A 16702-nucleotide genomic window follows, 5' to 3' on the forward strand; every position below is an offset into this window, starting at 1 on the left:
ATTAATGGCTTTCAGCTGTCTCTATCTTATATGCCATAAGTCTGATCCCGCCTTCATTATTATTAACTTCTGTGTGAGGAAAACTGATCCTTCTATGTTTTCTAGGGAATGTATTTGCATATAAGCTGTCCTATCAAAAGTATGAGCAAAGAAACATTGATTACACATCCCCAAGTTTGTGGAGATTGTCTGGAGCAACTGTAGAACACTTGATCAGCTCTGGAGTGATTCTGCTTAACTCCGATCAGGATCAGAGGATTAGTTTGGATTTACAGCAGAGCAAATAAGAGCAGAGTGTCTCCCTCCAGGATTACCAGTACTTGTGCAAATTTTAAGGATTAGACACTTACAGCACCACAGTCTTTTTAAAAAGTCTACACAGTGCCATAAACACTACACAGGGAGGATATAATAAATATTAATAACATCCTCTGTACATATAACTGAATTTGAGTCTGTTTCAAATTATTTTGTTCTTCCATTCCCCTATTACTTTTGTACTTGTTATCTCTGCACACTGAATGAGCCAAGGGCATCTATGAAATCCACTTCTATTCCTCAGACATGTTCATGACATTTTTCAGTAGGCAGTGGATTTATTAATCAATTTTCATATGCAGTACAGTCTTGATGCCTCTGAATACTAGTGAAAAGTCAATCATCATGCACTTGTGTGAAGTGAGATTTTTCAATAATTCAGACAGCTGAAACCAAATTCCACTAAAACATTTAACAGTTCTTCTTCTAAAACATGACAATATCTTTTCGCACATTCAGTGCTTGAATTTGAATGCAAAAGCATCTGTTAGTGATTGACAAGTTGATAATGTTTTAGTACTCAGGGAAGGATGAGATATTTTTCTATCACTCTTCATATTTACAAACATTCAATTGTTTTGCTCAAAGTCTTCCAATTATTTCATATTATCCAGGTTTAATTTCTGCTTAATAATTAGTCCTAAATGTAAAAATTTTAAAATTAAAATTGTTATTATAAAGTTTTTTAAAACCCTCTGAGATTTCTAACTGAACAAGGACTGTTTTTGAAGCAATGATCCGAATTAAAAACCTTCTGTAAAACTAATTTTACCATACAATTTTAGTACTTTATTATTGTTATACAAACAGTGACCATGAGAAAAACCACACTGAGGAATAAGAGGGTACATTTTTAGCTTACCATGATGAACTCTGTGATGACTGGGAGTATTAAGAATCCACTCCAGAGGCCCAAGGTTGGTGATAACCTTAAAAAAAAAGTAATGTTTCAATGAATTTTAAAATACTGTATAAAATCAAGAAGGAGGAGGGAAAAGAGGGGGAGGAAATGCATAAAGAGGATGTTTATCTTAAGGAGAACTGCATAAAAAGACAAGAATGCAATTTTTTTTTGCCTGAACCATTTCACTGTGTTACTGTTACAAGAATTTTCATGAAAAAAGTGAAATTTAGTAAAATAGAACTTAAATATTCAATTTCTTTTTCATCCAGCAGCACATTTTCTTCTTCTTTTTATGATTCCATACAGATCATTTCACTCACATTTTTTACCCATATCCATTGGCACTGCTTGGGATCCAGTGTAACTCTAAGATCCCAGTTTTATGTGAACACTTTACATCAGCAAATGGCTGGCACTGACCCAGAAACAAGTACTCCTTCTTCCTTCAGCACCTTTGACTGTTTGTTCCTTCTATCAATACTCCTCTTTCACCCTGGCACAAATGCAGTAACACGACAAACCAGATTAGGGAACTGATGCAAGTTAAAACTAATTTTGTTTTGTTTTTCTAAATTAGTTTAAATGGATCAGTTCCTGAATCTCATCCAACATATGGTCACAAATACACCGGCATGAGTCAGAGGCATGAAAAGAAAGTAGACCAGCATAAATTCATAATGGAGCTGTGATCTAAGGCAACGATTCAACAGTACAGAAAATCCAGCCTAGATCATTTTAGTACCAGACCAAAAATGACAGAAAGTGTCGATTGCCATAAACTTACTCTAATGAGTCAAGCTTTGTCAGAAAACGCTGATGAATTAAGTTTGTATCAGCAGGGTTTATGCTAAATTAGGTACTCTCCTGTATTATGGAGCCAGAGGAAAGCCAGCATCAAGTTCAAATTTTGTGCTTGGTTAGCTCAACAGAAGCGTGTGGATACCCAAACACAGCAACCATTGCTTAATCCGAGAACCAAAACCATCAATCACAAATAGATGCAATCACTGGATGACCAAAAAGGATTTCTGTTCAAAATATATCCTAAAATGGTATCTATTCACCATGTCTGATTATGACCATAATATCTTGCAATTAAAAGGGGGTGGGAAACAGCTAAATAAAAATGCTTAGACCTTAAGAAACAAAACCCAGAACCTATCACTTTGTCTTTTACAGAACTTAATTAGTAAATTTAGTACTCATACTGCAGAAATGGGTGATCTGTAATATAATAATAGAGATAATATTGGTAAACAACACATTAAGTAGAGAGGCAGACAGTCATTACTCATAAGAGCAGGCCCATTCATCTAAATAACTAAACATACAAGGATTTTTGTTCATTTAAGGTTTACAGAACAAAGTCCTAGAATATGCCAGTTCCATTTCTGTTTAATTCACACTTGTACAAGTGGAAGTAGATGTGGACTCAAAAAGTAGACACAGGACATTCTTCAGATATATTTAAATTTTTATGAATCAGGCAAATATCACAATAAAAGGAATAAATACCTTTTGTTCATTTCTGTCTTTACTAACAGCTAAAAAATTAACAAATTCTTCAGATAGAGGGAACTGTAGCATCTGGAGCATCTGTCTCAAAATCCTGCGCACACTTGACTGGAAAAGCAGAATACTGGGACAAGTTTGTTTTGTTTTGTTTAACTCTGAAGCCAAGGACAACATAAGTAGGACCATTTGTTTTTCTCAGTTCTCCCTCAAAATAAGTTCAAGCCTGAAAAGACCACCTAAAGGTGAGAAACAATTCATCATTCATGCTAGCTCCATTTCCCACCTCTCTCAAGCAGAAAATCCCACTGTTTTAAGCTATGTGAGATGTGACCACTAAATTAATTTAATCTTAGTCAAATGTCTGGGATTGAACTGCAGCCCAGCACCTGAGAAAGCAGCGATCTATCTATTAGACCACACCTAACTTTGATCCACTTGGTTTCAATATAATTTTAGCTCAGTATTTTAACAATTTTTGTGAAAATAAACCAAATCTGTGCTAGGAGAGCAGGGAATCACTAAGGAATAGCAGTTTTCACTTTTAGCCTACAGGTGGATTATAATAAAATGTCCTCATAATGAATGCCTTCAAGTCTTCAATACCCAGCTGATTAAATTCATATTTTAAAATTAAAATTCATCCTTTTGAAAGTCCATATAATACATTGGTATGCTAGAGTAGAACATTGTATCTTGGGGCTCCCTAAGGGCCTCAGGAACTTACGTAAAATTTTAAATAAATACTCCTGACTAATCCTAGAGAAAGTATTTTCTTTGGAAAATGAAACCTTTCTCATCCTTTAAAATGGTCCCAGCCCACTACACAGTCTTTCTTTGGGTGATGACATTTACAAATCTACTGAAATATCTTCTCTGCAGCATCATTAGTGATTGATGCCTGAGCCTACTTCGATTCATTATTCAGCCAAGGTTACCTCCATTGCAAAGACATACTAGCCCCACACTGATGGAAATATCATCTGAGATAATTATAACCGCATGACTTTTAAGCTCAGAGGTGGTACAGAGCTCTGTACCTGACCAAGCAAAAAACTAGCATGCTGAAATTAGCAATCCATAAATCAACACTTTGGCTAAAACACATCAAAAATATTTTTTCACCAGATACTCAAAATGGCACAGGGTCCTATTTCTAGAAACTTCCTTTGCTATCAGTAAGTTTACTTCTATATACTTAGCACATTCCTAAAACAGAATAAACTGTTGTCAGTGCAAAATTTTTGGTGCCAAAAATGTTATAAATCATTTATAAATGTATATTTTATAAATATATCCATATATCATGCCAACAAACAGAAACATATCACCACTAGAAAGGTGAATTTTGAAGGCTCCTGCAGCACCACATGGCAAAGAACATAATTATTTTGTTGAATTCTGTTGAATTTTTCTATATTCTGCCATCTTACCAGGGGCAAAACTCCTACAAGCAGATCTTTCACCAAAGTAAATTGTCAAGGCTGGGATAGCAAGACAATTTTTGTTAGGCAAGATTCTGACCCTGTCATGTCTAGCTGACAGGAACTTACTGAAATCACAGTGAAATGAATGAAGTTTGTAGGAACTGACTCGTAACAAAATTTAATGCGGTGTAACAACAGCCCATGTTCAAAAGAATGCCTAACAGGCAACAGAGAGGAGAAAGGCAGTGGCAGGTACTCCACCTACCCATCTACCTTTCAGCTGTCAGTTTACCCTCATTTCTGTGCCTTCATTGTGTCCACATATTTTCCTTGGAGAATGGCAATTACAAAGGAGATCGTAAGTGTTCATGGTAGCAGTAACCAGGCTTATGCTGCAGTTGCAACCAGTCGCCAAAGCATATACATCATTAGGTCTCAGTCATTCAAGACAGCAAAACATTTTCAGCTTAAAATAGCTTTGTACTCAAAATGTTTTTTTAGAATAAGAATTTTCACAATGTTCACATTTCACGAAAAAAACATCTTTAAACTAAAAATTTCAAAAGTTAAAATAAATGTGGCAAGAATAGCAGCACACCTCTCAGTTTTTGTGGCAGTATTTTCATTGAAAAAAGAAAAAGCTTTCTGCTACTATAATTTTTGTATACAATAGAAAGTTTTGTTTCAGACCTTTTTACTGGAAAGTAGCTTCAAAGTTAAAAAAAAAAGTGGATACATCATTATTCAATATCCCTATTAACTGTACTTCAAACCCTATTTCATACTATTGAAAAAGAGTCTGCTTGTGAATATAAAATATTCTTCTTGTTTGTATCATCATCTTGCAGTGATTTTGGGAATACGGAAAAAAGGCTACCAATCCCCTGAAAATTAAAGTACCCCAACTGTTGTCCAACAATGACCTTATCTGTATTTTGACCAATATGGCTGGGGGGTTTACATTTGTGTTTGTTTCACTGATACAGACACCTACTGTTCTAAATCAATTCCCGTCTGCAATTTTTCCTCTCTCAATTAACGCATCATGTGCACCTCAACTCCCATGCCAGTGACCCACAGATGAACTGCAGCATTCCAGCAAAACTCTTTTCCTGTTTGCTTTATTTATTTTTTTAACATTCCATAGCCACAAAAATAATTTTTCACTTGCCAAACTCCTCACAAATGGACTTGATAAACTACCTACTAATCAGATATGTAGGTATCTTATGTATACCAGTAATAAAAGCTTTATGAAGTCTCTCCACGAAACACATATTCCTATTTCTTTTTTTTTTTAAACAAACACATATCCCCTCCATTATTGTACTTGGGTATGGCTAAATAATAAAGCAGAATTACTGACAACACTTGAAGCAATTCCAAGAGCAGTTTAATAAGGTAGGCTAAAAGCTACATGCTTAGAAATGGCTTCCATACATTACTGAATAAAACATGCTGGAAGAGAAATTTTCATATATAATGAGCACTAAATGTTTTTTTTCTATATTAGTAGTTCTTATATAAAGATGTTTCCTCTGTGACAGCAATCCCTAGCCTAAAGGAAAAGAACATTATGCAATATCTCTTGCGGCATGTAAGCACCTCCGTTTGCGGTCTCAGAGTTTGTCAGCACCAAGGGAAATCTTTATTGCCTGGTACCTGCACCACTTCAATGTAGTTCTTGTTTAAATAATGAGAAAAAATCGTGACATGAAATCCAAGGGAAACTTTACATCTTGTGTAACAACTCCTCCTGTCACCACTACAACATGAATCTTTACTTAACTCTGTTTCAACATGAATGGTAGGAAGGAATGTTGACTGAGTAGAGCAGGCAATATTACAGGAAAACTATTCGTATATAAAAAGTTAGGGTTTTTTAAATTTGAGTATAAGAAAAGCTGTTTGTAGCACAGCATTACTTTCAATATCATAGTGTTACTGCTCTACAGGACAGGAGAGGGCAAATTCATCCCTGGAGCATCACTAAGGAGCACTCTAAACTTAACTTTGGGGTGTCTGTTAGACTAGTTTGCAGTAAACCACATATTACTATTGATTTCTTCATCAAAATCAAGATAAGATTTTTATTCCTGGTATATAAATCTATATTTCAGACAGTCTGGTGGGGAAATTTAAAATAAGACCTTAGTTACATTCCCCAGTAGAGCTGCTATGTTAATTCAGGACAACACACCCATGTATTTATACAGATGGCCCTGGTGATCATATTTGCCATGTGAAATCTCTACAGGGAAGCTGGGGAAAGGCAGAACTCCTAGGACATGTGCTCGTCTGCCAGTTTCACTCTTTGAAATCCTCGGCAAACCCTGATTTATATACCGCCAACTGTTTTCCTATCTGATTAGGCAGTTTTCTACTCCAGTAAGCATGTAAAATGGATGTAGCCAAATTTCCACACTGAGGAGCGAAAAAAAAATATTTATAGTTTAGAAATAAAACAAATGAGAGGAATCAGGCCTGTTGGGATCATAAAGAGTTTCATAGGGGGCAAATTTCTGATAAATCTGGATTGTAGGAATGGGAGGTGAAAGCCTAGTTTTAATGGATAGTCCGGTTCAGGGCATATTTATATAATAAACACACAGACTTAAGAAATGTGTTTATAATAAATTATCTTGAAGGAGGCTGTTGTCACTTTTCATTGTTCTATGCCTCAACCAGGAGGTAAGGTTTGAATCAAATTGGCATCTTAGTGAATATTTCAGTTAACACTTTCAAAAAGTGGATGCAAGATTTTTTTTTTATTTATTTAAAGGTCAAATTAAGCCTTGTTGTAGGAAAGATGAGCACATATAGGAAGTTTCAATCAATTTATCCACTAAAAATGGGAGAAAACCTACACTAGCTGGTTGTTTTAATTGCAGCATTACAAAGAGCAGAACATGGAGAAAGTCACTCTTTCAGTCATATATCAAGTTAAGCATTTTAAACAAACTCCAGGAGAAAAATTGCTATAAAATTTCAGTATTTTTCAGCAGTTTGACAAATACATGCTGGTAATTGTGAGGAAAAAAGCAGAAAGTAATAAATCAGTATGCCAGTCCTGAAATAAACTAAAATATAGCCAAGTGTAGCTCTTCACTTTCCTCTTTAAATAGATCAAAATATAGTCAACATCCTACACTTTATGTTTTTAACAAATAATGGTCTTTCAAATTTTCTGTTGGCTTTGAAGCCATAACTAACTGAAACAGACTCAATGAGTACAAACTATGAGAAAAACTCAAGAGTATTATAGGTAATATGTTAAGATGGAAAATTAGATTTTTTTTTTACAGAGAGCAGTATCTCTAACTTATTTCCACATTAATGCAATATCTTTTCATTTTTGTATTAACTTTATTTGGTAAATGAGTTGTTTAGATTGCTTTGTAGGATGCAGAATATACTGAAATGTGTTGCATCTCTAAGTAGCTCATTTCACTTTTATCTTGATAATTCTCCAGAGACATAATAGACACAGGTGGCCTAAATAAAATTCTTGAAATACAATTTTTAGTTTTAGGGTTTCTGCAGGCAGATTAGCAATACTCAGGTCCACTGCTGCTGAAGTAAACATTTCACTGCTGTCTCTTGCAAGAAGAGTCTTTAGTGCAAGGACCAGAAGCCAACACTCAAACTCAAGGACTTAATTATTAGGATGGCAAGTCAAGTTCCTGCTTATGTTCTTGTCCCATAAACTTTTCATTTCTGGCCTCACCAGTGACCCAGCTTCGACAGGGAAAGGGAAGGGTTCCTCTGCCCAGATTGTTGTGCATTAAATGCAAATCTCCAACATAAGCTGATTATTGTGGAGCAGCTGCTTTTTGAATGAAAAAGATCATGGTTCCTGTGCTGTGTGTTGAACTCAGAGCTACTGGGTGCAGAGCACTACTCAGTGCATTTAAATGGCTTACATATTTTTAAGTCCCTCTTTGCAGTTCAGTTGAAAGAGAAGCTAGATAACAACAAAATACTTAACTCACCATGTCAAAACACTTCTGGGTAGACTTAGATACCTAAAAGTGCCAGGGAGCACTTAGGTTTAAAATAGGAGGCTCATCCTGGGGCTACTAAGGTGTAAAGTCAACACTCCTAATCATCGAGGTCCTAGGTGCCAAAGAAGGAACTCCAAACCTCATGCCACTATATTTTTCCTGATTAATCTGTGTTCAAGTGCAGCCTACACTCAGCAGGACAGGAACAGTGTACTCTCTTATGAATGTTTTATTTTCTCTCTCTTTTGTTATTCTTCTTATTTAAAACAAAAGCAGAGTTATATTCTTTATATATCTAGAAAGATAATACTTTTCTCCCCTTGTGGGGAGGGTGAAACATGGAAAAGTGGAACACATTTTGCAGTTATTGATAGTATTTCCGTTTAGTGATAGTATTATTAGCTTTGCTCTTCTCCACGCTCTGGCAAGTGCAATGATGACAAGACTTTCATCCTGCAGGTTGGTCAGAAAATCTAATAAGCCATTTTGGCAGACACGCTGGGTTGAAGCAGTGAGATCTCTTTGTTTCTTGGAATCATGTTTGAGTTTTATTGTCTGTATTGTATATATATCCTATCTGGACCTACAAAGGCACTGTCTGCATTAAAGAAAGTATTTTTATCTCCCTGGTATTTATTCATTTATTTGTTCTCCTCTCCACAGTAAATGCTTGAGTTGACAGTTTGCAGCAGGCGAACAATTTGTTTCTGAATCATAAAAGCATCAGCTATCAGGAATGGGACCAGCACTTTCTTTTGTAAACCAAAATTTTGCTCTTTATGCAAATCAGTGATTAGCTCATTCCGCACTTGTTTTAGAAAAATTTCTTGGATCTTTGTAACAATGAGAAAATCTAGTTTCTAAAAGCCGGTAAGCTGTTGGATGACAAGACCTGTTTCTAGGAATTCTACCTAAATCATCCACGTCACTGAGAGTTGTCGGACAAAAGGCTGAACATCAGACTAGGAGAATGGCTGTATATCACCTCTACTTCGCTACTACAGCTCTTCAAGGAGTTAGTCAGAAAGACCCCCTGGGAAACTGTCCTCAGGGACAGGGGAACAGAACAGAGCTGGCAGATCTTTAAGGACACCTTCCATAGAGCGCAAGAGCTCTCAGTCACCAGGTGTAAGAAATCAGGCAAGGAAGGGAAGATACCAGCATGGCTGAGTTGAGACATGCTGGTCAAACTGAAGAGCAAGGAGGAACCGCACAGGCAGTGGAAACAGGGACAGGTGTCCTGGGAAGAGTACAGGGAAGCTGCCTCGCTGTGTAGGGAGGGGGTCAGGAATGCCAAGGCGTGGTTGTAGCTGAATTTGGCAAGGGATGTAAAGAATAACAAGAAGGGCTTCTACAGGTATGTCAATCAGAAAAGGAAGGTTAAAGAAAGCGTACCCGCCCCACAATGAACAAGAAAGCTGACTTAGTATCAACAGATGAGGAGAAGGCTGAGATACTCAACAACTTCTTTGCCTCAGTCTTCACCTGCAACCTCTCTCCCCACCCCTCCCGAATCAATGGACCACAACCTGGGGACCAGACGGGTAAAGCCCTCCCACTGTAAGGGAAGATCAGGTTTGAGACCACTTGAGGAATCTGAACGTACACAAGTCTATGGGACCTGATGAGATGCACCCCAGAGTCCTGAGGGAATTGGCTGATGTAGTTGCCAAGCCACTTTCCATGATATTTGAAAAGTCATGGCAGTCAGGTGAAGTCCCTGCTGACTGGAAAAAGGGAAATGTTGTGCCCATTTTTAAAAAGGGAAGAAAGGAACTACTGACCTGTCAGCCTTACTTCTGTGCCTGGGAAGATCATGGAACAGATCGTCCTAGAAGATATGCTCAAGCACATGAAGGACAGGGAGGTGATTCGAGACAGCCAGCACGGCTTCACCAAGGGCAAGTCCTGCCTGACCAACCTAGTGGCTTTCTATGAAGGAGTGACTGCATCAGTGGACAAGGGAAAAGCAATGGATGTCATCTATCTGGACTTCTGTAAAGCCTTCGACACAGTCCCCCACAACATCCTTCTCTCTAAATTGGGGAGATATGGATTTGATGGGTGGACTGTTCGGTGGATAAGGAATTGGTTGGATGGTCACATTGAGAAGGTAGTGGTCAATGGCTCAATGGCCAAAGAAGACGGGTAACAAGTGAGGTCCCTCAGGGGTCCGTACTGGGACCAGTGCTGTTTAATATCTTCATCAATGATATAGACAGTGGGATCGAGCGCACCCTCAGCAAGTTTGCAGATGACACTAAGCTGAGTGGTGCAGCTGACATGCCAGAAGGAAGAGATGTCATCCAAAGGGACCTGGACAAGCTGGAGAGGTGGGCCTGTGTGAACCTCATGAGGTTCAACAAGGCCAAGTGCAAGGTCCTGCACCTGGGATGGAGCAACCCCTGATATCAATACAGGCTGGGGGATGAAGGGATTGAGAGCAGCCCTACGGAGAAGGACTTGGCGGTACTGGTGGATGAAAAGCTGAACATGAGGCAACAATGTGCGCTTGCAGCCCAGAAAGCCAACTATATCCTGGGCTACGTCAAAAGAAGCATGGCCAGCAGGTCGAGGGAGGTGATTCTGCCCCTCTACTCTACTCTGGTGAGACCCCACCTGGAGCACTGCGTCCAGCTCTGGGGCCCTCAGCACAAGAAGGATATGGAACTGTTGGAGCAGGTCCAAGGGAGGGCCATGAAGCCTGGAGCACCTCTCCTATGAGGCCAGGCTGAGAGAGCTGGGGTTGTTCAGCCAGGAGAAGAGAAGGCTGCGAGGAGACCTTATCGTGGCCTTTCAGTACCTAAAGGGGGCCTATAATAGAGATGGGGACAATGTTTTTAGCAATTGTTGTGACAGGACAAGGAGTAATGGTTTTAAACTAGAGAAGAATAGATTTAGACTGGATATAAGGAAGAAATTTTTTTAAAATGAGGGTGGTGAGGCACTGGAACATGTTGCCCAGAGAGGTAGTGGAGGCCCCATCCCTAGAAACATTCAAGGTCAGGTTGGACGGGGCTCTGAGCAAGCTCATCTAGTTGAAGATGTCCCTGCTCATTGCAGGGGGGGTTGGGCCAGATGACCTCTAAAGGTCCCTTCCAACCCAAAGCATTCTATGACTCTACATTACATTCATCTTTTTGAAGAATTTCAGCAAAATTCTTGTGAATGGTAAGTTTTTAGATTGATCCCTTGTAACCTGAGTAGGAAGAGATGTGTGTGTTTCTAATTTCAAAGGGCACATCAGACAGACCCATGTCTATTTTTGATTGAATTAAATAAAATAAGCTTGTTCCTTTATTAAATGAACAAATGTATTGGAATAGAGAAAATTAAAGGGTTTGTTGGTATATGCTATTTGAATTCAAAATGAGTTTCCAGCAACAAATTCAAGAGAAACTGCAATTTCACAATTATACTAAATACATTGGATTATTACTAATTTTACCTTTTACTGGTAAAATTAAACAAAACAAAGCAATCTATGTTTCTCATCTCAGCTAGGAAACCAGATCAATCCAGCATACTCTGTTTCCACTGTGATCCATTCAATACCACTTGTATACCACCATTTTGTAAAAACTTCCACACACTAAATTTGACTCATTATTCACTGATCTTATAGGAACTATTCACAGTGTACTAAATTAAGCATAAATATATGCCTTTGTAAACAAGGCCTCAAGATATTTTACCTTTAGCAAAGCATCTCCATTTTTCATTTGCAAACTATTGAAGATTTTAGCTGATTACCAAAAATCTTTCTCCAAATCCACAAAAAACCCCCCACAAAACCAATACTATCTTCTTCCCACTGCAAATGCTCAAAAACATTATAGTCAAATACATTTTGTTAAAATGCCTTTCAAATTCAAATTCTCATTTCTTGATCAAATTTACCTTTCAGTTTTAAGAAACACATTACTAAATTGCTTCTAAATTACTAACTACTGAAAGTACTTTAAATAAACCTTGTTACAGTTGTTTACTCCTGCATTCCTTTCTCTTTACTTAAATGAGACTACAGCACACAATGTGGAAAAGGTAGGTCCAAGAGAATGGAAAAATGAAATTTGCAAAGAAATAGAGGACCAATCTCAACTGCTAGGGCCTGGGAATTAATAACTGAATATTTTATCTATTGTCATATGCTGTCACTTATTTGTCACATTGTCCTAAAGATTTTATGATTCTTTGAACAGCCATCCAATAGACTTTTGTCTCAAATAGTCTCTGCTTAAAAGACACATGTCCTCTAGAGTTTCAAGAATAGCTTTTGCTATTGATACAGTAATCACTGGTATACTGCTACTTAAAAGAAATACATACATTTTTAAGTACTTAATTTTACTTGGTTCTTTAATTTGCTTGTTTAATTTTCTTATTGACCCTATGCTCATATTTGGGGGGAAAAAAAAAACAAAACCCAAAACCTAGAGAATTTTTTCTGAACCTGGTCATCTTCCTAGGTAAGACCTGATTGATGTAAGGACTTCGGGACTGGGCCACAACAGCTCACCCACACTCAGGGAGCCCCGATGGGCTGTGCATGGCTTCCTGCCAGGAACAGAATTCCTTTTCATGAAAGTGTGAAGCCTCCACACTTTATCTCTCTTTCAGTGTTTTTCATTAAAGAAAACTGAGCAGAAGTCAAAGCTAAAGAAGGTCATAGACAGAAGTTTAGATGAGTATACACTGCACATTAAGTGCAAAATATTTTTTTACAAATACAATATAATTCCACAGCAAGTTTCAGTTTTACTGAATTGGTGTTTTCTGACAAAAACAGATGTATTTTGGCCTATATCTATAGCAATTTCACATCTCTCTTTCCAGCCTGCATGAGTTGTTGCCAAAATTTTTCCCATTCTTCACCTGTTTTCACCCACGTTACTCCTGGTTAATAGTAGTGGCTCACCTTTTTCTGCTCCCAGACTTTGATGAGGTAGGAAGACTTAAACAAGGGAAAAAGACATGCCTGGAGAAACCTGACTTCCGTGAGTATTGTAAAGGGCAGATTACAGTCTTTCCTTAAATTAGAAAATTAAACAGAAACTAATGCATGTCAAAGATCAAACAGGCAAGGAATAATCTGCTGCTGCAATTACTTCCAACAGGGATTGATTCAGTTGATACTTTCCAAATACGATTTGACATCTCATAAAAATTACAGCTAAACCAACAGAAACCAATTTCTGTTTTTCACAGGTGTCTATCAGGTTATAAACACACCTAACTTATTGGTTGTAATAAATGCATAACGGAAGGATATAGTTTAATATGAGCCATAGACCTTCCGAATCACCTGTGAAAATAAACTGAAATGGAGTATTTCTGTCTGTCAGTAACAGTCCTGAAACATTTTGTGGCTTTTAAAAAATTAGATTTTTAGTGCTCTTTGACCAAAGTAATTTTTTTTACTCTCCTTATGATCTAGATGAGAATGGTCTAGTCACAGAAACATTTCTCCCAGACCATTTAAGAGCAGATCTACTGAATGAGTTATTCTATTGACCTATATGGTATTGGATAGGACCAAAAATTGTTTTCCTTTGATTTATTGAGAACCTGGGTTTATGCATCATTACAGAAAAGTGTGTTCTTCAGTTGTTTTTTTGTTTGTTGGGGTTTTTATTATTCAAATAAACTGTTATGAGTTTATTTCAATACCTTGGTGGTACTCAGAGATTTTTAAAAAAATCTTTGGAAAATTTTCAATATCATTTCAGATTGCCATGTACACAGTGCAGTAATGCACAGAAGCAGTGAAAAAAAAGCGGACTTCAGACAGCAAAGTTCTTGTAATGGGAAAATAAGTTATGCATTTGCATTTAAATATAAGTCACAAAGCTGTGTTTTCACTCTAGCACACCCTACTTTTCTTTATTAATTACAGAAATGCCTTTCTCATATGAATAGCCCATTCTGATTTTGGTGCTAGAGAACTTTTATTATTACTAAAAGAATGGTATAGTATGCTAGAGATCTTTTATTGTTACTAAAATAATTGTATAGTATAATGGTATAGTATAATCTTTATATAAGATTTATGGTGTTTAAAATGCTGTACTACTTTATATAAAAGGCCAAAAGCTAATGCATACCAAATATGCAGGAAATAAAGAAGTCTAACTGAGATAGAATGAGTGGGTACTTTTGATCTTTATGATTTGGTATACTGTCTTCACAGGAATATACGAGCCACTGGAGTTAAAATAAAATAGACCATGTCTGGTCTGCTGGTGGGAAAGCTGAACAAAAACTGACGTAACAAATATTGAAGAAGGTCAAAGTTATAACACAGGAAACTTCTCTTAGCATTGTTTGAAACAGCACTGGACACATTCTAAAATAAAGTATAGGAAAATATCAGGGATCATACTTTGGCTATAAACTTTTGCTCTAGGCTGAAACATAGCATAGAAAGTTTCAACACAGCATGATCCTTCTCTTGTAATTACTGAATTCAATTTAAATTATGCCCCAAACAGAACATCTTCCCTCAGAAACTTTCATATAGTGTCATTCTTTCCTATTACTTAAGTATTTTTTTCTTTTATAAAATAATAAATCGTGCATATCCTTTACTAAGCTTTTCAGTGCTATTAAAAAAATGTCTATTAAAGAAAAGAGAACTTTTTGCTGTATCTTACTAGATTTGCTTTTTTCGAAGGAGAAGGTTGTGTAATCAAAAGTTGTGAAGTTACTATTTCCAAACATACTTGACTAGTCAATATGGGGCCAAATCTTGCCTAAGAAAATGTCAATACTGATTAAAAGCAATAGAAATCTGAGGGCAAACTTAGCATTTCTTATCAAATGCTCCTGCATTTTAGAAGCAAACTATTACATCTTGCGCTGGCAGAATAGAAATAATGAAGCATATCTCTACTAGACCCCTCATGACATGTGCTGCCACCCTGTAACAGCACCCACTGTGGGCTCCCAGAGGACACCAGAGCTGCCAGGGGATGATGAACCTCAGCTCTCAGAGCAAGGGCTAGCAGCAGTCACTGAGACAGGATGATGTTTTCTAAATGACCCCATTCCTGCAGCCCCGAACAAACCTCATATGTTGGGAAACTGCTGGAAACTGAGACTTACAGAAAGGATTTTCATTTTACTATAATCTGTGTAAGATAACTAGAACTGTTAAAAGTCAGGAAAAGAACTGTTAAAAACAATTAGAAATGCCACAGCTTTAAACAGTTAAATTGTAACAGCTGTTGCGAAAAAAACCCAGTATAATAGTGAAGCATCATATTAATTTCACCAAAAATATAGGCTGAAATAAACCTGCGTTGCTGCATGAGCTGCTACTATTTCCCTTCCTTTCCCTTCTCTTTTCTGTTATGCCCTTGAGAGCAGGAAATCTGCTAATACATGGTGGAAGCCTATTTCTATTTTGACATCATTTTTGACCTTAAAGCATGACTTCAACCTATCTCAACTGTGCTACAAAATCAACATTAAGAATATCTTCCCTTGTAAACAAAGATCTATGACTGCATCAGCTGGATCAGTACAAAAGATCCATTGTTTTTCTACTGGCACAATAATTTAATAGTAAGGAGGGCTTATCTTTTCATTGAGACTGAAATTAATCCGTGTTTAGACTAGTGTCTAAGCTTGGTACATGGCACATAGGCTATGGAAATTCCTTTTAAGCCCTATGAGGGATTTAGCATTTTAGAGGGATGTAGGCGATTCATAAGCCTCTGAAATTCACTTTAGAAACTTTAGGTGCACACTGTGGCACCAGTGCTGTGACTCATTGGGTTACTGAATGTTAGAAACAACTCAGCGAAGGAAGAAATGGCTTCAGACAGCAGAGATGAGGTAAATGAGGCATATTATATTTTTCTTGGTGATAAAACACAGTAAAACCAGTTTGGGGAACCTAAGGCATGGTCAAAGAAACTGCGCTACCACGTGATTTAGAATATTCATTTAGTATAATTTCAAAGTGTTCAAGTTTGTTCAAAACATTTTGACAAGCTTAATTGTGTATTGTTTGAGTTCATGCCAGTTCTGGTGATGTGTGTGACATTTTATTGTAAGCCTTTCCTATTTATGTGGTGTTGCAGAGCATCAGACATGTATTAATCATTTCAGAAATGTGCCCAGCAGAAGTGAAATTTCAACAACAGAAGTTTGCTATTGGGTCACTGTAAGTAGCTTTTTTCCTTTTTTTTTTTTTTTTTTAATTACTTTTTTAACGAAATACACCAAAAAGAGAAAGTAAAAAATGTAATTTAAGCAACACAATCACCTAAAATAACAGATAAAGAAAATAAAATTGTCTTCTAAAAGAATCATCCTATAGATTGCAAAATGAAACTACAGAGGGAAAAAGACATCTGTATAGTCAGAATAATCAAAGCAGTAAGTGTTGTAGAGACAATTAGCCGGCAGCCCACTAGGGACTACTGAGAAATATGCTACTGACATATAGGCTACTTTTAAACACCTCTACTGTAGTGCAAGGGAGAAGGCAGAAGGCCGTTCAGCTACCTGAGAAGTGTGGGAAACTACTT

The 16702-nt window shown here is 37.1% G+C and overlaps 1 protein-coding gene across 1 annotated transcript in view; it reads right to left on the reverse strand.

Annotated features, from left to right (window-relative positions):
* AGMO (alkylglycerol monooxygenase) overlaps positions 1 to 16702 on the reverse strand; it is a 196461-nt gene that overhangs the window by 92767 nt on the left and 86992 nt on the right. The window contains exon 6 of the mRNA XM_075728214.1: positions 1181 to 1247. Coding sequence (XP_075584329.1) covers positions 1181 to 1247 — 67 coding nt within the window. The remainder of the gene's footprint in view (positions 1 to 1180; positions 1248 to 16702) is intronic.

This window comes from Pelecanus crispus, chromosome 2 (genome assembly GCF_030463565.1).
Source record: "Pelecanus crispus isolate bPelCri1 chromosome 2, bPelCri1.pri, whole genome shotgun sequence".
Taxonomy (NCBI): domain Eukaryota; kingdom Metazoa; phylum Chordata; class Aves; order Pelecaniformes; family Pelecanidae; genus Pelecanus; species Pelecanus crispus.